General features: G+C 40.5%; 2 protein-coding genes across 3 annotated transcripts; one reads left to right on the top strand and one right to left on the bottom strand.

The window, feature by feature from the left end:
- Nucleotides 1-822: 822 nt before the first annotated feature.
- On the bottom strand, nt 823-11149 carry adra1aa (adrenoceptor alpha 1Aa). 2 transcript variants are annotated; one of them, XR_011691598.1, is made up of 4 exons: nt 11033-11149; nt 5901-7365; nt 4888-4973; nt 1957-2086 (listed from the first exon to the last, which is right to left on the bottom strand). XR_011691598.1 is itself a non-coding variant. In XM_071482466.1 (3 exons), exons 2-3 carry the CDS (start codon nt 6796-6798, stop codon nt 1542-1544), a joined length of 1443 nt encoding a protein of 480 aa, XP_071338567.1. In that variant the 5' UTR covers nt 6799-7365; nt 11033-11149; the 3' UTR covers nt 823-1541. The 2 variants fall into 2 exon arrangements, 1 of the variants encoding a protein (XP_071338567.1); XM_071482466.1 differs by lacking the exon at nt 4888-4973 and having other exon boundaries at nt 823-2086.
- Nucleotides 11150-18340: 7191 nt separating this feature from the next.
- Nucleotides 18341-20127, top strand: tmem230b (transmembrane protein 230b). Its single transcript, XM_071482465.1, has 3 exons — nt 18341-18699; nt 19537-19659; nt 19753-20127. The coding sequence occupies exons 1-3, from the start codon at nt 18604-18606 to the stop codon at nt 19891-19893; spliced, it is 360 nt and encodes a 119-aa protein (XP_071338566.1). The 5' UTR covers nt 18341-18603; the 3' UTR covers nt 19894-20127.
- The last annotated feature ends 674 nt before the right edge of the window (nt 20128-20801 follow it).

Below are 20801 nucleotides of genomic sequence, written 5' to 3'. Positions count from 1 at the left end.
TATTGCTGCGGCTGCTAGCTCCTCTACTAATGGCATCTGTGAAAAGACCGTGTGATTTACAGGTCCACTGACACCCCAGTCAATGACAACGCGGACACAGACAAGCACTCTCACTGCACTGCCGGTTCCCTCCCCTGTGGGAAAGCTGTCCACTCCACTTCTACCACTCAGCTTAAGGCGCAGAGGAGGTTGTTGGTTTAATGATGCCGGGCGCATCTCTTCTCTCTCAGACTCACAAAGGGAGTATGTCTCAGTACTACAGAGTGTGCAGCCAAGAGAAAATAAATCAATACCGCTGGCAGAGGTTGTCCTCCTGCCCTTTGATGCCTCTGCATAAACAGACAGACACTTTCCTGTCTTCACCTCACACTGAACACACTCAGTTTTTCACCTTTGCACTGATAAACACACCCCCCCCCCACACTGAATAGCTTTAGAGGACCCAGATGGAAACTCTCTGCGCTTCGTATGTGGACGGTGACTAAAAAAGACAGAAACACAAGGAGTGCGGCCTGAGAGAATAACGTCTGAGTGCGTGTATGACTTAATTTGACATCTCTAAATCTGCTGGATTTTTTAAGAGGCTTGGGGGCCGGTCAGGATTGAGGTCAGCGACCACAAGGTCAGTTAAAATTCCACACAAGTATATTAAGACGTCCATCTGGCACCGCTCGGAGGTAGATGAAATTATGGGAATGTGGATAGCTTAACTAGAAGTTTTCAGGGGCTATATATTTAGTGAATCACCCTCCCCACTCCCCCCAACCCTCCACCAAAAAACAGCAATGAAATACCGAACAAGAGTCCAAATATGTCCCCATGAATCCCTTGTTAGGAATATGTCATACAAATTTATTGTAATGTGACATGGAAGTACGCAGGGTCCCTTGGTTTTATACTGTGTACACAGCAGTACACAAACAACATTTTGACAACAGGAACAACATTAAGCAAACTCTGGAGACGACAGGCGCACCATTGACCAGCATTTCTGAAACATTTGTTGAAATCTTGCAACATGTAAAACTTTCCCATTTACATTCTATACATTTGAATTCCTCTACTGTAATATAAAATATGTAAACATCTAGAAATCTTTTGGTCCTCTTGAGGAAATAATTTCACAGCTTTTCCACAAGATGGATGTTTTCATTTGGGCCATCACAGGGGATTGGTTATATGGTTGTTTTCAACACTTTCTGACAAAATGTGATAGATGCTTGCTTCATTTTTATGTGAAAAAAAAAATGATGTCAGGAATATGCTGACAAATCTCCCAAGCTGTATTTTGCAGTAGTTTGTTTTTAGAAAGCTAACAAGCCATCTTGTTAAAGGGGTAACATATATCTTCTTTAAAGCAGTAAGATATAGTGCTTGTGATATTTCTTTGGAAGTTTTTGGAAGATATTTCAAATGTAAATACCACAGCAGCTATTCCAGCGCAGTTCGTCCTTTATGATGTTAATGGAGCAAAAGGAAATATATTTTCATCTGTGACCTTGAAAGCGGAGTCATGACTAATGGATGAAGGATTACAGTTGTTATACAGGCTCTCCTTTTTCCGACAGCGACAGTTGGTGGATTTTAATGGTGGGAAGGTTTCCGACAGGAGGGGGTGGGTCGCAGTGTGACTCCGGCGGGGGAGTCCCACTGCTGAGGAAGCAGCAGCAGGTTTGGTGGAAACCTTTACTGCAGAGTTTGGCGACCTTAGCCCTGCTCGTCTCGGCCGGTCCAGATCCGCTTGCAGGACCTCCAGAAAAGACCCTCCACTCCCTGCTGTCCCTGGAGGAAGGCGTTCTTGACAGAGGCATGGAGGAGGAGGGACTGAGCCGACAAGGAGCCCCCAGATTCAGAGTGAGGGGCTGGCTTTGACCTTGTGTTTGACTCTGACCTGCATTCAGATGATGATGGTGTTGTCTGGGAGTCATTCTCAAACAGTGAACTCCAAGTAAACTCTGGAAAGCTTTCTTAAACTCCTGGTTTGAGCACGGGTAGATGATGGGGTTGATGCAGCTGTTGAAGTAACCGAGCCAGAAGGTGATCTTGAACACAGTTTCAGAGGGTCTGTATGAAGGGAACATCGAGCCTGCGGGGACATTAGACACACCACGGTGATTAAGAGCAAAAACCAAACTGTTACAAAGCAAGTCTATAGTCATATATAGTCACTCATGGTGCTGGATGAAAGGGGGCGGCCAAAGTTATCAGTATTCATCCTGTGGGGAACATGAATGTCTAAATAAATGTCTGTGTCAATCCATCTAGTAGATGCCAAGCTGTTTCACCAAGACCATGTGGAAAACTTTCACCTGCTGGTGGTGCTAGAGGAAAAGCCAATTGATCACCAAAAGTCATGATGAGCACTCATCCTCTGGGGACCATGAACATACAAGATTTTATGACAGTCCATTCAACGGTTATTTATATATTTCAGTCTGAAATATTTAAATAACTGTGTAAAATAAGTGGTAAACTGACAAACCACCATGCCACTAGCATGGCTAAAATCATTTAGGCTCCACTTTTAGAGCTCTAGTTACCTGATCTGGTATCTATTATATCATAGGCTGTTTTTATAATATATTTTAAAAAAAAACATGGTCTGCAACTACTGAGAGAAATGCCATTGCCCTCATTTACATCCACTTTAGACATTTAAAAAAAAAAAATTGATCTATCCACCCTCCACTAAAAAAGCTCCCTGCTTGCCATCAAGGTTAAGTATTTTATTAAAACTGCCATCATAAATTGTGCTGCTCTTGATTAGAGGAAGCGTGCACAGCTGAGTGTGAGCAGGATCCTTAATGAAGAAGCAGGGAAAATGGCTTAACGGGCACATTATATGCAGGCTTGATGTCGGTGACTCTTCACATATCCAGTGGCTGCCGGTGACACATTAAAATAATAAAATGGCTGACTTCTTGTGTGGCTGTAATATATCTATCTATCTATCTGTCATCTATCTTCAGAGGCAGAAGGGGAGAGGCTGTGAAATACTTTATTGGGTGATCTGGTGCAGACGGTTAAACGTGGGCCTTTGAAAAATGAGATCGTGAGAGAAAGAAGAGGTGGGGAGAGTTTGGGAGCAAATTATTTTGTGCCTGGCTTTGCAGATCTTACATTTTTATCCCCAGCTGCGTCAAAAAGAATTCTATTATTGCCGATACCCTTGATAGATTCACTTTTTTTAGTGGAAAAAAAAAGATATTGCAGCTGTTAGATAAATGTATTATTGTCCAAAATCAATGACGTATTAGTGCCTGTTGTCATGTGGAAACTGTGTAACTCCAGTTTTTGCAATGTTACCTTCAAACAAACCAAAACATATTTTGGACTGAGAAAGCTGTATGACCCCTTAGCTTATGAACCCCCCCCAAAAAAATCTACAGTCTGCATCAAAGGCTGTTTTTTTTATAGTTGCTGAGATACAAGGGTTTGACCAAACAGCAACAAAATGGTGGACTCATGGGTGAGATAACAAGGGGGAAAGCCATTTATCGCCTACATTACTAGCAAGCTTTGTGTCATTACTGCTGCAACTAAGGTGTGAACTATGACTCTCAGTGCTACAGATACTGAAACACCCAGAGCTGAATTTGTTTTAAAGCAGCATTATTTGATTTTTGGACACTTTGGGGCTGCAGAACAAGCTGGCAACAATACTGTAATACATTATGTCCTTGTAAAGTTGTTCCGGCAAACATTTGCCTATTGACAAATCCTGCAGACACAGAGCAACACTGACATCTGGAATCATGTAAGTCTAGTATTCACTCTCCTTTTAACTCTGTTTTGGTCTCTACCAACTCCTGATGAAAAAAGCGCCACTATGTTTACCAGCTGGTCGTTGCAGAACTTTCTTTTACTCAAGCTAAGAGCTGTCTCCAGCAGTGGAATATTAACTCCTCTCTAAAGTGCCTTTTCTTCCACTGAAGGTAGCACGCTAACCAACTAGCCCCAGTCTGTATTGTGACTTTATAAAATTAGTACAGCTCTAAAACCCCAAAAAATCTTGTTTGTATTGACCTCCAGTCGATTAACTTCTCTCCCATGTGTTGTAAAGTAGTGTACTCCAGGGTGTGTCAGTAGGTGGGGTTAGAAGTGCAACAGACCATATTTCTAACCACGCCCAACAACACCCAGACTTGAAGCTTTAAACCAGTGAGGCCACAGCTTTTAGGCCTGGTATGAAGTTAATCTTGATTTATTTCATTTTTTTATGCCCTTATTAGATGGTGATGGAAGAAAGATGAACGGAAAGATAGTTTCAGCTCATGGTCAGTGCCTTAACATCTATAGACCCAGGGGCACCCTGTGGAGTTATTCTTCAAATTCGTAGTGGGTTGCTTTACACGTCCTTATGGTCCCTGAAAAGGACTTATGAAAAGTCAAGGAGAGAAAAGGACAATCCGCAAGTAAACACACAGCCTAACAACTCACCTTTTTTTTTTTTAAGATATATTGACATTATCTAATTCCCACAAATTATTTGTCTCTGACGACATAATAATGTTTACTCCAATAAAACAAATCAGACAGTCACAAGTTGTCCAGGGCTAGACGTCAATACAGTGATTCACTGCTGAATCTATCATTGTCCACAGACTTATGTGGCAATGGTATGCAGCCTGGTGCCAGCATTACTAAGGGAGCATTGGTAAGCTGACGCTTTTCCTTATTTCCCAGTCAGGAAAGTACTCAGCCAAATGGTAACAGCTATATTTACAAGCATGAGAGCATGGAATAAATAAAAACCCAGAGGGATTTGGAGGTTTTTGCCATAACTCAAATGAACTTGGTTCAGATTTCCTTGTCACATTCCCTCCACATTGACACCAACACATATAGTGTGTGCATGGTTGGCTAGCTCTGTGATTTCCCACCTACATTGTCTTCATCAAGCTGGGTGTTCTTGAAGGGAACATCATATAAGGTCTGACATCTGTGTGATGGCTTTATCTGTCATTCCTGGACTGGCATTGTGATGAAGTGAGTCACAGACACAAGGGAGAGAGGAAGGAGCAAAGAAATGGCTTGACACTTCATTCAAAGGTCTGTGTTTAAAATATACATTGGTCTGAAATTCTGTGCTTTTGTTTACACACTGGGAAGCACTGGAGGCTGTCACAGATCTGAAAGATTTATTGAGGCTATTTTTAGGACGTCTACCTGGCTGAGTCAAAGCATTTACTATGCCACTCAAGAGGCCACAATGCTTGTCTGAATGAGATCATTTCAATGTGCTCCCACAAAGGAATAATTCAGACAACATCACCAAACTATTAAATTTGCCAGCACTTAAAAACCTGCCAGCACCATAAATTGATTAATGGATCTATAAAATGAATTAATGGAGATGTTCAATAGCTTTCTGACTTATGTGTTTGTGCAAGTGATCAAATATATGGATGCACCTTTAAACTGTGAAACTTATTGATTAAAATGTTAAAAAAAAGCAGGTCCTGTGTTTCTTTAAAGAAGAAAATTTGGGGAGATATGCTAATTTCTTTAAGGTACGATGAGAATACTACTCTCATATCTATCCATTCAATATGAAGCTGGAGTCGGGAGACACTTAACTTAAACAGGGGGAAACAACTAGCTTGGTTGGTGTCCAAAGGTAACACAATCTGCCTACCAGCACATCTAAAGCTTACTAAGGACTCTAGGAAGTTATTGGTCTCAACCAAGATATAGTCTAAGTATCACCCCAAATAAAATCACAACTTGCAAATTACATTGTTGATATCGTGAGTTGATATCTTTCACTATTATTAATTGCTAATTGCTGTATGTCCTGTACGTGTAGCATAATTGACAATAAAGCTGAGTTTGAGATGTCTTGGACATCATCTGGTTCAATCAAGAACCACATACAAGATAAACATGACAATACTCACCGATGGGTAGCACCAGGAAAAAAGGCAGCCAGCACAAGATGAAGCAGCCAACCACAATGCCCAAGGTCTTGGCAGCTTTCTTCTCACGTGAGAACTTGAGCAGTCGCAGGGCAAAATGAGTGCGGCTGCGAAGGGCCTCGTCCTCTGATACAGTTGTGTTGCCTCTGTGTATCCTGAGTATCACCTGCTCTGAATCTGACTTCTCTGTCTTTTGGCCCTCCCTCAGGCCCTGGCTCTCTCTGTGAGCTACCACATAAACTCGACAGTACATGGCCAGTATGATGGCCAGAGGAAGGTAGAAGGAGCCCACAGCAGAGAAGATAGCGTAGCCCGGCTCCTCTGTTATTTTGCAGATGGACTCGTCTTGTGGAGCCGGTTCTTTCCAGCCAAACAATGGTCCGATAGATATGATGATAGACAGCACCCACAGCAGCATCACTGCCAGCAGAGCTCTGTGCTTTGTCATTATAGCTGGATAACGCAGAGGGTAACTGACTCCAATGTAGCGGTCCACTGAGATCACGCAGAGGCTCATGATGGAGGCAGTGCAGCAGAGCACGTCCACAGCTGCCCAAACATTACAGAAGGCCCGTCCAAACACCCAACGATCCAGGATCTCTAGAATGGCAGAGAAGGGTAGCACAGTGGAGCTCAGCAGCAAATCTGCCACTGCCAGATTAACTATGAAATAATGTGTGACTGTCCGCAGGTGCCGGTGACAAACTACTGAGAGGATTACCAGGATGTTTCCCACAACTCCAAACACAATAAAAACACCAAGCACCAAGCCCAAAACCACAGCCTTGACCACGTTGAGCTCTGGGGGTAAAGCCTGGCTGCAGTTGGAGCAGTTCTGTGTCAGAGGAGCTGGGGTCATGTTGTCCAGCACAGGAAACATCTGTTTCAGTTCTATGCTGATGCTCTACACTGTCCTGCGCAGCAAAGGTAGACTGAAACACACACCTATTTAAGTTCACTACAGCAGGGCAGGGACATCAGGGCATTCTCATAAAAGCCATTAGAGTAATGATCACATTAAGTCTGTCTTGTCAAAACATAATTTGAATGATGATGCCTCAGGCAAATGAGCCATTACACTGGCGATGCATCAAGAAAAATAAAACTACAGGACGCATGCAGAAACACAGAGAGAGAAGTATAATATATGCAGACAAAACCTACTGTGTTGAAAGGAAATCCATCTTGAAAATGTTAAAACTAACTGTTATTATGCAGCTGGTACACAAACACTGTTGCTTTATAGATGGGTTGCACAATGGGTGTACACATCTAGACAAATCTTTGTATGATGTCTGAACCAAAAACTGCAGTTTGGGCGCAAAATACAAGTCCATTCTCTTAGAAATTGGAGAGAGAAGCCATTTCTTTCGGGTTGGCTGGCAGGTGAGCAGTACCCAGCATCCAGGTTCCTTCTGTTGAACGCAACACAGCAACACAGCAGTGCCTTTGAAAAGAGAAAGCAGAATCTGCTTTGAGGGAATTGACACATCAATCACATACACTTAAACACAAAAGCGTTCATCCTTGTTTGGTCTGTTGTTTCATTATTGCAGTTTTTTTTTCTTTGGCTCAGATCAATCAAGACTGTTGGCAGGAGACAATGTCTGAGCCACTGTTGCTTTCAGATCAATGTGACCACAACCTCATCTTGCGCTTATCGACTAAACAAAGTGTAAGGTTGAGGAATAAAGAGAGTGATATCACGACTGACCAGATGCCTGTTTCACTGAATCAGCTGAGAAACATCACACAGTTCAAATTTTAGATGGCACTGAGCCAAACCAGAGTAGCTGGAGAGGCAACAATGTAATAGTCACAGGACTTAATGTGTGTTTTTTATTGCCATTTTGAAGTGCTAATATGATCTTCAACTGACCTGCACCAAGATAAGCCCAACCTTGGTCTTATCCCTCTAAACAAATCAATATCACACTATGGCCTCTATACAGCTAGAGGTCAAACCAATACACAGTTACAGTTTGACATTAATTATTGCGTGTGTATTCAAGTGTGGTTATATTGACCCTTTACCTCAGAATGGATTTAAACAAATATGATGTGTATATTTTGGTAAAATACACTTACACAAACAAAAAATACACAAACAAAATCTTTGGACAATCTTTGGATGTCTTTGGCCTGGCCTGTAAAACCACAAATGGATGTTTTTGCATTTTTTTGTCATAGATATAACATTTTTGATTAATTGGGGAGATTTAAAAAATGCTCGTTTGCAGTTTTTGTTACCTCTGGATGAAAGCGCTAGATGTTTACAGTCTTTATGCTATGTTTACTGTCTGCCAGCTCTAGCTCTGTGGTTAATGCGCAAACACGAGAGTGGCGTTAATCTTCTTATCTATTTCTCACAGGAAATGTGAATTCCCCAAAATGTTGTAATATTCCTTTAACATCTGTCAAGCCAGAATGTTAGGTTCTCTCCATTGTGGCTATATTATATTATATATATATTTTTAGGCCTATACATAAGACAAGCTAAATGACAACTCCAGTTGCTCAGTTGGATTCCCACGTGATGTCACTGTGCACTGTGCATCCAGCAGTGCTGAATTTGGCCTGAATCGCTCCCTCTGACTTTATTACATAAATTCATTTTGAATGTTTTGTCCTTTGACTTGAAAACAATGTCTTGGTGCGATGTAAATTCCTTCACTTTGACAGATGTGAAATTAATCCTGTCTGTGCAGATTACTGACATTTGTAATGGGGATGTTCCGATGTTCCTTAACTAAACTTAGATTAGATGGGACTAGTAAAAGTAGTGCGGCCATGTTGATGATTTTCGGATTTTGTTAAGCTGCTTTATTTGAGACTAAATTAAAAGTTCATCTGAGTTGCCCTCTTTTCTACAGCGTGTGTTTCTTATCTATCTATCTATCTATCTATCTATCTATCTATCTATCTATCTATCTATCTATCTATCTATCTATCTATCTATCTATCTATCTATCTATCTATCACCACAGCAATGCTGGGGTCAAACATACTTAACACAGAGACAGCCTGTGCAGAAACAAGGGTGAGAGTGAAAGCATTATGCAGTCCCCTCAAGTCTTTAGCCCCCTCCACTCCTCCAGCGCTTCACACCATTAACCATTGGCTGACCTTTTCCTCTGTGCGCCACAAACCTCTGCTCCACGCTGGAAGTACAGCTGTTTAACATGTTTAATGGAGTTTCCTGTCTCAGGTTGGCTCCTGTGCTGGCGGGATGCGAAAAACCCCGCATACAGCAGCCATCATAACGCAGCACCTGAGAGCTTCTTCCACCCACTCATGTAGAGGATGGAGGTGTCAGGCTGATGCCACCAAGGTGATTATAAAAGTAAGAGTTACATATTTATCCACAGGAGCATTGTGGGAGCTCATTACACCGTCATCGTTTTGCTTAGTAGAAAAGATTAAGTTACCTCAGCTTAAAATATGAAGTGCCCCTGCTGATTTAAAATTTTTTGTCACTGGATTTACTGTTAGACAAGTTCAATCATATTTACTGGATTCATTCAGACATGTAAAGTTTGGGTTTCAGGTCAGTTTTATATTATAGCATTTAGGTGGTGGGTGTTCATATCAGTGCCAGTAATGAGACGTAGATATGAGGCTCATTACATTAACAATAAAGAGGCTAGTAGATGTAAGTAAATTGCGTATGACTGTAATCATCATGTTCATCTTTTTGTAATTTTTATCAGAGAAAATTTGCTCAAACCAGAAGAAAGACTTATTTCTTGAGAGTTGACCTAATAACATGTTGCAAAGACTTCCAATGAGCCTAACAAAATCTAATTTGATTAATTCATTCAGCTCGTACTGTATACTCACAAGACGTAAGCTCGTGATTAAAACTTTTAATTTTGAGGTAAATGAAAACTGACAAGCTGATTACAGAATAGAATAAAGGACCTGTTGATTTCACTAAACTGCAGTGGGAGTTGAGGAGTGTGGGATTTCAGCTGGGATGGATATCGATCCAGGTGCACTACAGTAATGCACACTGGTTATTCTCTTTTCCAGCACTGATCTGTTTAATATTCATACAGAGTATTACACATCTACAGCGGGGGTTGGCCAATGAAAAAGCAGGCATGCTAAAGGGCAGCAGCAAGTAGGAGGTTGGCTGCCTTGCTCAAGGACATTTAGTCGTTTTTCACCTTCTCTTTGTTTTTAAAACATAGGAGGTAAACATGCATGTAATGGGAGGGCTGTTACATGCATGTTTCTCCACCAAACAGCAGTTTACTAGGCTTTGTGTTCTTGGCTGTTTTTCCAGACAAACACACAATAATGTGTTGAGACGTTTGATGCTGACGGTTGGACAGGAATCCACAATAATGTTGAGGACAGCTCGACAAGCGCAGCCTCTGTATGTCTGCAGTCATTTTAATTGGCCAGGAGTAAACATCCATTCTGGCTCAGATGTAATCTCAGCCTCTTCACTAGGGTGCCGGGGTAATTCCCAGCTCTATAAGCTGAACAGTGCAAGACTATATGTGACACAGAATGACATCCACTTTAATAAAATGAAAGTGACAGGGACTTACAGGCACTTGTGATGGTCAAGTGCCACCAGAGACCTCACGGTTTCCCTTTGTTTCTCTGCTACTGCCAATCTTTATCCATATCAAAGCATGCTTTCTCATTATATACACATTTTCAATTTGAGAAATCAAAGAGAGATTAAAAACAACAGAAATAGCATCATATAAATCATCTATTTATAGATCAGTGACACCCAGCATTATTATTCTAGACAGGCAGATTAGAAAGACAATTATAGCCCTGATATTCAAGCAGATCACACCTGCCAAGATAAATCATATGCTTAATTAGTTAACAAATTATAGCCTGAAATGGAACTGAAATAAAAATGAGATAAACATGATTTCTGGCTACTTCTGCTCAGTTTATCACTAGATGAGGCTTAAATTCCTCTCCTTTTTTCAAAAGTCCGCTGGTTTGGTCAGGAACAATGAGATTTAGCCAGCGTCTGTATTACCAGCACTGACAGCAAACGCGCATATTAAACTGTAAATCATTAACTATCGACTCAAAATGCTCGAGTTGAAAGGCTTGAAAGAAAATTTTCTGGGACTCACCTAACTTTGAGTTGGATTCTCACATCCCGACGGCGGCTCGGCGGAGCCCCGTTTGGACGCGGTTGTGATTGCTGACTCGCTCCAGGAGATGGTAAAGGAGGGGAGGGGGAGGAGGGGGGGGGGGGGGCAAGTGCGCTCATCGCGGAGGAGCCCTCACATCTGCCGGAATCAACGCCCGGCTTCCAGGTGCTCCAAGTCCCTTCATATGATGATGAGTATACCAAATGACTCACTGCTCTCTCTCTCTTCGAACCACCCCCACCCCACCACCCCACCCTCTCCACCCATCCCGCATGTACCCCGACTCCCCCACCCTTCCACTACCACACCAACCATCCTCATCCTCACATCACCTCACTCCCCCCGTTCAGCATCGCTCTCCGTGCGTCATCGCAAGCGGTCACTGTCTGCCCGAAGTGTTTCCTGACGAGCGTCGCTCACCTTGTCACCTGTCAAACTGTGGCAGGACACAATGGCCGGAGATGTTGGGAGATGATATGCTTTGCTTTTGTTTCAGAACACACATATATGTAAGTGTGTAATTCACTCTTCCGTGGGGAATCTGGTGACCTTAGGTACCTTCGTGGTATTTATTTATTTTTTTTCCTGTTCTAATCTATCCAGACTTTTGAATTACCTGCAGGAACTTTTGATTGATAATGGATAAATCACTTCTCAGAAACTCATTTTGATGATTTTTTTTCTGGTGGTTGCTTTTAATCAGTTTGAATTTAATGAGTAATTTGATGTGTGAAATGATGTAAATATAGATGATGATGTTTCTGTCTCCTAAATGGTAGCCCATTAGTTTTTATGACACAGTTTTATCATTTTAGTAGATAACAGCCCATAAGTTACAGTGTAAGCATTTTGTACATAAGTCCCAATGAAATACTAACTAGAAACCCTGCAGCTACAATGTAAAATGTTTTTATATTACAGCCCACATACCGCCGACTTACAAGGATCACCACACTTTCTTTATACTTTTTTTGTTGTTGGATGAAGTTTGTTAGTAAAATATTGTGCTTTATTATCATTTTAAAAACATGCAGATCACTATTTTGTAGTTATAAAGCTACACCCTGCTTCTCAGGCTTAGCCTTGGTTTCCCATGTTGAAAAACTTTGAACAATGTATTTTTTTGCTCATTTCCTCAATTTCACCAACGATTTTACCTTGGCAATAATAAAACTGTAACCTGTAATTGAATAGTTCACTTACTTCCTGTGTGTGTTTATGTCTATGCAAAAGTTACTTTTTCCTTAACCTTTTGTCTTCCTCCGTTGTATATATTGTCCAGGTATAGGTAGTGGCACCCAATGAGTATTTTATTGATACCCCTGTATACCAAATTATTAATACTGAATAATTATACTGTAATTATTGTAAGTAATAGGTATCAGTGCTTTGACATGAATATCAAAGATGATCGGTCTTTGATAATTAAGACCGAATGCACACAGAAAAATAACATATATGCAAGATATAATATGTAAGACTCCCTAGTCTATGTATTGCACAACCCAGTCAATACACATTTGTTAATGGCTGAAGTGTAGCAGCGAATTGCAATTTATATGGCGTTGCAATTTCATCTGGGACTTTATCAGTAAATGCCTGTGCTTGAAGTTTTTTAAAATCCTTTTTTCAATTAAGCTATCATGAAGAGATGAAGCAGAAACAAGCACACCAGCACAAGCACAAGCACACATGAATAAGCAAAGTACATTGATTTTTTTAGGGGGCTGATTCTTCTCTTCCCGCTGTCGACAAATCCTTGGTTTAGCCAGAACCTGTATTGGTGTATTGTGTTTTTTCCAATTCTGTCTGGATGTGAGGGTTTTACCTCGGGCTGCTGCTGGCTCACAGTGAGAGATGTTAAGCCCATCTGTGAAGTAAACATTTGACCGTTTAAAGTAAGCCTCTCAGCTCAATCAATCTTACGAAACTCTGTCTTTCTACCTTGTGTTACATCCCAGGGACAAATCTTCTTTGTCATGTCAAAAACAGAATCATAAGCACACCTCTGAACACATTGAAAGTACATAAACAGACATTTCTATTTGGTGTGCACAATACATTTATTCTTTTATAAAAGCGAATATCACAGATGGAGAGTCTTTAAAATTTTCACAGCAATTTAGATTACAATTATCATAACATTTACAGAGACTACGGCTCATTATTCTGCTCAAATGATTGCCTTGCACTGACACAGGCAGACCACTTTCTAAATAAGTGTTTATTGCAGCTACAGACCAATTATTGTGTAATTATGTATGCGTTAAAAAACAACTCACTGAAACAATGTTAAATGCAAAATATTACAAAACAACGGTACTCGTATGTTTCTCCTGTGCTAGTTGACTTCTGTGTATTTGCATCTTGTTATGGTCTATCATTATATCTCAAACCTGGAAAAGCAATTACCTGTCTGAGCTGCCCATGCAGTGAGGCGGGCTGCTGAGTTTGAAAGATACTGAAATCAATAGGTCTGTACTGGAAGAAACATTTCCCGCCATGGAGGCAACAAACCTGAGCCGAGCATTCACACTAATGTTGACATTTACGGTGACATTACAGTGATTTTGCACTCAAAAAAAAAAAAAAAAAAGAGTGACAGGCACAGATTTAAATCATCAGAAGAGGTAAATGCAGACAGCTGCTGTGAAATACTGTATAGCTTTAGAGGAAAACTGATATAAAATGCTTTTGTAATTCACAGATAAATTCAAAATGGAAATAGCTACTTTATGTGTTAGGTTTCAATCATGTTCTTGAAGCCAATGAGCCACAGCCGTTGTTTTTTTGTTTTTTTTTCATAAACTGAGTTGGCATTGTGAAATAAAGGTGATAGACTTCGTCACTGCATTGCGGAAGCTCCTCTTGTAGAGTGTCCTGCAGCATTCAGCTGTCCACCCACACACAAACACATCTAACCTGAGCCTCGCACCTGAAATCCAGAATAAAGGGGAAAAAGAACACTCGACTCATCAGTAGCTATGGACAGTACTACAAGACATATAACTGCAACTTACTGCAACCATCCTGTATGATGTGCGGTACTTGAAATGGTATGAGAAAAGTATTGAACTTCACTTCATCATCACTGCAGAGTAGCTATGATTTGTATGCAGGCTCCTAATGTTCTGGCCCAAGTGAGAGTTGGATTCAATCAAAGCTGATGAATCCTTCTGTGTATTTTATTGTCTTCAATCAGACACATGAATCTGATATGGTTATGCATTCAAAAAAGTCATTGTTTTTGTTTAATGAAGCAAGAAGTCAGCCATTAAAAAATGATTTTATTACATTAGCGTGATGTACTTATTACTGTGGCAATGAAGTATAGCTGTTTAAACTCATTGTATCTGTTTTAGGACATGGTTTCTCATCTCCAAGAAACAATAAAAAATTATCAAGACTAAAACTTTTCAGCAAGCTAGCAGTTCTGAGAGCCTGTGCTTTGAGCTAAATGTCATTATGCTATCACGTACACAATGATATTGTTAACATGCTATGTTTAGCAGGTATAAGGTTTGCCATCTTAGTTTAGCGTGTTAATATGCTAACAATTAGCACTAAATACAAAGCATAGCTGAGGCTATAGGGAATGGCAATAGTTTTTGCAAGTTACAAACCAAATACAGAAAATGGACAAATTGAAACTTCGACCTGATGGTGGTGTTAGATAACAAGTCAGGGGATCACCAAAGCTGTAACAATTTACCTTGATGGGGGCAAGAATGTCTGAATCAAATTTCATAGCAATCCAACCAACAGATGTTGAGACATTTCACTTCAGATTACAAATGTTAGCCTGAGGGTGGTGCTAAAGGAAAAGTCAAGGGTTTGCTAATGTTCATTAGGATTCCATCCATTCATCTATCCATTAGCTATACTGCTTATCCTTGTGGGGCCAATCCCAGCAGGGTACACCCTGGACAAGTCACGAGTCAAAGAACCAGTCATGCTCACATTCACATCTACAGGCAATTTAGAATCTCAGATTAACCGAATGTACATGTCTTTGGACGGTGGGAAGAAGCCGGAGGACCTGGAGGGAACCCACACAGACCTGGGGAGAACTCCACACAGAAAGGCCCCAGGCCAGGAACCATAAATGTCTGTACCAAATTTTGTGCCAATCCATTCAGGAGATGTTGCGATATTTCACTAGATATGTGAAATCTTTGACCTGCTGAAAGCATTAGATGAAAAGGCAGGGGATTTCCAAAGTCAGTGGAATCATTGTTGAGATATTTCAGTCTAGACCAAAGAAATGGACTGACTGACCACCAATGCCATCCCCTTAGTTGTGCTGCCAGTGTGGCTATTAATAAGAACGGAGAGAAACCTCTTTCTGTGCCTAATCCACACCACAGTCCACCTACATATTACTATTCATCAGGTGTTTAATATATGAGCACACACACAAGCAAAGCACAAAACCACAAATCAGCTCAATAATTTCTTTCTTCCAGATGTGGCTCAACAAACCCAAAAATAAAGAATTACATTAATCTTTGACAAATTATCTTAAATTTTGAAAAGATTGTTGCTCAGCAGCACCTGTGCACCACATGCCAAATCTGATCATCTCTGAAACCTGTCTGGTTTTTTAAAAGTAAAAAGGCTGAGCCACAGGGAGATTGCATGATGTTTCAAGTGGTGTAATGGTTCTGCCTTTTATTGGGCTGCAGTTGTGGTGCTGTCTGCAATTGCTGTAATGAAGACAGACCTAATTATCAGAGAGAACGCCACTCTGAACAGGACTCTCTACTAATTATGGCCTAAATGCTGTTCTCTTACTGTTCAGTGTTATACTCAGGGGTTATAAGGGGGTGACTGCTGCTGTCTTCTTACCACGCAGACTTAATAACACACACACACACACACACACACACACACACACACACATACACGCACAGCCTAAGGTCTCAGTGTGCTCAGCTGTTCTGATGCTCCTCTGTACAGGCATTATAGTCTAGTGGCCGGGATTATCTAACATGACAACACACTCTGCCCCCCTCTGACTGATGACAGCCTATCATCTGATTAATTACTAGCAACTCCAGATGTCACTTGAGCAGCATTATTATTTGTAATTTTAACTATGTGGCACCAATATTTCACAGGGAAATCCCATTGACATAAAAACAAAAAACAAAAAAAAAGTGTGTTTCAGCAAGAAAAGACAGACAAGTCAACTAATGCATGAAGAAATGTCTGGAAATGTACAAAACAGGTAGAAACCAACAGATTACTCAGTGGTCCCATTCTGAGCCCATTCATTTTGAATATATGAATGTAAAATAATAATTGCAGATTTATCCGATTTTGTGGATTGTTTCAAGGCCATGGAGCAGATAAATGAAATGCCATGTTTCTAAATTCAGACTGAGAAAGGGTAAGCAGCTTGTGCAGTGACCTTGATTGTGAGTATTGAACATTCAAGTGAGGAGACGGGACAGATAAGAGGGAATGATTTGCTCAAAGGAATATGCATCAGTGCCTTGGTGTCGGTTAATGAGTGCAGCAAACGTGCAGTCACACAGTACAGTGAGATATGAGTAAGGAAACTGCCTTAAATAATAACGCTAAAGGCAAAGTTGTCTTTTGTAATTGTCAGTAACAGGTACAGTGAAGATGGCCTCACGCACATGCAAAATGTCTGCACAGTCAGTCGTTTAAGGAGGCATAAAGGCTTTTATGATCTTTTTCTTCTGGAAAAGTGAGGACAAGACGAGATGTGTGACAGCTAATGTGCATTTGAAGGCGGTAAAAGAGAAAATACATTTACTTAATCCCCTTAAAACAAAAATGAAGTTCAGCTGCATCCAGGATAGATTTATATAGATTATTTTTGCAGAGTTTTGGATATATTTGTAATATGTATCATAAATTCAATAGGGAGAGAGAATACAGTGCAGCATGGTGATTCATACATGCAGTGAAAAACAACAGGAATATGAAAACACAAATGAGCCTTACATCCCTCCAGAGAGCAACAGTATGGCCTTAAACTACAACAATGCAACTTGCAGTCAAGGTCACTGAGTGTACTAATGATCACTTGAGACTCGTTCTGTGCCAACAAGTACTTTAAAGGCAGCAAAAGCCTATTATTGATGCTGCAAGCACATCCAATAAGAATATGCATTGACTTTATTATTACTGCTCATGAAAAGAACAGTGTATTTCGAGGCTATTTACAACCTATAGACATTTATCCTTGAATATAGAGTGTGCACCTCTGCACAAAAGCTCAAATCACATCTATCTGCCCAGCTATCTAAATTCTGCCTACAGGAGAGTCTATATTTGTCTATGTGACAGTTCAATTTTCCACAAACCACCAGGGGAATGTGAGAAACAAGAATTGTTTCTTTAAAAAAAAGGGAGGGAAAAAAAAGACAATATACCTCCCAAAATAGCTTTAATTATTCATTTCAAGGCTATGCCAGCAAATGTTATTTTTTGTGTGTTTTGTCTATTTCACGGTCAGTTGTTCACGGGCCAGGTTACTGCTGTGCATGAATAGAGAGATGACAGTATCTGGCAGAGATAAGCCGCATACAAAAACAATTGAGGCTGCTTCTTCCTATTCAAAATATTATTATCAAATTGTAATTTATGAATAATGGACATCACGAAGACTTATTAATGTGAAATTTTTAGAGAAAAGTAGTTGATTTATTACATTAATTTGATATAATGGACTCTGATTTCATTTGGTGGACTACAGTGCTCACAATTTCTATTTTGTAAAATGTCCCAGTAAGTATGTGAAATAAATATGTGCGAAATACCAGATTGCATTAGTGGCTACAAACAACCATGACAGGAATGTATGTGTGTGTGTGTGTGTGTGTGTGTGTGTGTGTGTGTGTGTGTGTGTGTGTGTGTGTGTGTGCCTGTCTGTCTGTCTCCGCTTCTGTTAAATGAAACTGTATCAAAATCTGCAGCCTAGAAAGAAACTTTATCTTCAGAGAACACAGTGTGATATTAAGCTGGCATCTCTCTCACACCTCAGGAAATGAACATCCACACAAAAAGGATGAATCTTCATGCGGGTCTGCGGCTCACTGTCACCTGATCATCTTGCTGAGACTCGACAGCGCCCTCTTGTGGCAGCCACTGGGAAAAAAACAATTCATCACAATGAAGTAGCTTGACAACTTAGAATTTATATGAAGCTATTAAAGCATTTCTATCTAGCACGGCACACAAAACATCATGGAGAAACATTAAATTGAGATTTCCATAATATCCGATATGAGCGCTCAGTTGCGCGCATGCGCAAGACAGAGACGCGTCCTGAAAACACGGAAGCTCCATGTACCATCATCATAAACAGACAACACCCCGCTGCGATCTCGTCTTAGGACTTGTACTATTGAGGAAATAGTAGCGGCCCTACACTAGATCTAGTGTGATATTTTCCCGTGGTTTGACGCTGACAGCTTGTGAATGATATGAATGACGGCTGCAGTGTCGTAAACGCTTCTGTAGCCGAGCTGCCTCTGCCTCATTGAAAACAAACAGCTAGCAGGCTGCTGGAGAAGATGCCTGCTCGTAACGTCGTGTCCAACGGGATTCCTAGCAGCAAAGTTAGGTACTCCAGGTTAGCCTCTGACGATGACGGCTACATTGACCTGCAGGTAAGACAGGCAGCATGACAGCACAACCCGCCATTGTTAGGTTGTCTCACAATGATCCATGTTGGATGAAGAGAGGTTTTTTATTTTATTTTAGGGGGGAATACAGCAAACTCAGGCGATGAATTATATTATATAATAATATATAATAATATAATTATATGAGCTCACCCACTTTTAAAAAATGAACTTCATAACAGCAATTCTAGACTTATAATGATAAGTAATTAACTTAAAGGGGCACTTTATTGATTTAGTATTGCACTTTAATAACATTGGAGTACTTGTGAGAAGCAGATTTAAAAAGAGTGGTCAAAACTGAAGCAGCAGAGGTTGATATCTCCTGGCTCTTAGTGCCTTGTGTGGGTCAAGCTCCAAAAACCTTTGATCCTACATTTCCCACAATGCAACTTGATATAGCTCTAGTTTTGGTAAATGCTTTCAAACTTGATGTCCCTTGTTTGTAACACAGGTTTTTGTTATAAGTTAAGTATAAGTATAAGTTTGTTATAAGTGAGTTTGTAGTAATCCCCAGGCGTAAGCTGAGATAACCCTAATGACATCATCAAGGTTGTTTTCTCAAAAAGCTCCTCCAGAGTCACCAAGATTAATTAAGATATGAACATCCTTAAATACACAATGTTATCATGGCAATTTGGCTTTGATAGAAAACAGCTGTCAGCCAGTCATGGACTTTCGCTTTCACCAAGAAGTTCCAGTGCATTGTGAGCCAGACTAATTTTGCCTGTCTAGTGGGTGAGTGGGAAAACAGGCAGTGCTCCATAAAGCCTGCTGTGTCTGAGAAAAGTGTTTTAATTAAATATTTCTCCTCCTCTACAGTTCAAAAAGAGCCCACCCAAAGTCCCATACAAAGCCATAGCACTAGCCACAGTCCTCTTTTTAATTGGCTCTCTGTTAATCATCATTGGCGCCCTTCTCCTGGCTGGATACTTTGAAGTCACAGTGAGTACTTATTCAAAGCACAGGTACAGAAAACAGAAACATAATATATTTGTCTTGATTAAATTAATGTCTTACATGATTTCTCTCTTTCAGCACACAGACCGAACCGTGCCTGTCCTTATCATTGGGATCCTTGTCTTCCTGCCTGGAATTTACCACCTACGGATAGCTTACTATGCATCAAAGGGCTACCCAGGTTACTCCTATGATGATATCCCAGACTTTGATGACTGATCCGCACCGTAGCTTCAGCTCACATGCACTTATATACAGTATTGCTTGTGCTGAACGTAGTGATACCTTCAAACAAAATGAGGTGTAATCGTTGCCCATAAACTGTGATGTTATTCCGATGCCTAGGTAGCCAACGCCTGCTGTAATGAAGCCACATCAGTATCAGATACTGTTTGACTTGTGTATTTGTTTTATTAGGTGGATTAATTAATAAAACTATGATTTGATGAGTTCTTTTAATGTGTATGTTAAATATATTACATTAGCGTTATATAACCATCATACTCATTTCATTCAGATAATGGCCCATAATGAACAGAAACTACACAGGCCCACTGTCACTGTCAATAACGTAACCCTGAGCTGATGTACAATAGACCACATAATGCAGTATGTGGAGGAATTCAACCAATGTGGCTACCTGTGTACTGAAACAGGATTGCTAATTGTAGACACTTTATGTTGAGACAGTTCTCAAAATAATTTTCATGCCAAATAAAACTGAAATTGTTTTCAGTGGGTTCTTAGATTTGAGCCGATCTAACCACATGTTCAGTGGTAGAGAGAATTCATACATTGTGTTGTATATCTTGTCAGGCAGATAACGGATATTTAATAAAAGGCTGATATTGGTTTGTGTACGATATGATCAGTATACTGTGTAACACAGATTGCCTTATCCTCCAGTTAATTCTTGCTCACTGTGCAGAGTTGTTCTTTCTTGGAGGATTTCATGTGATTAATGCCAATCCTTTGATCTCCATATGGTGCACCTGGCCTGTGAGAGTAAACATTGTCAAACAGGGAAGCACACAAGCAATTAAAGCCTGACATTCTGATAACCTGCGTCGAAAACCTTTCCTCCCACCTTATCAACTCATCAGTTTCAACACAATTTAAAAGTGTGC

The sequence above is a fragment of the Trachinotus anak genome, unplaced genomic scaffold (genome assembly GCF_046630095.1).
Source record: "Trachinotus anak isolate AG129_WGS33_773 ecotype Australia unplaced genomic scaffold, CSIRO_AGI_Tana_v1 ptg000008l, whole genome shotgun sequence".
NCBI classification, from domain to species: Eukaryota; Metazoa; Chordata; class Actinopteri; order Carangiformes; family Carangidae; genus Trachinotus; species Trachinotus anak.
This window is presented reverse-complemented; position numbering and strand designations above follow the sequence as displayed.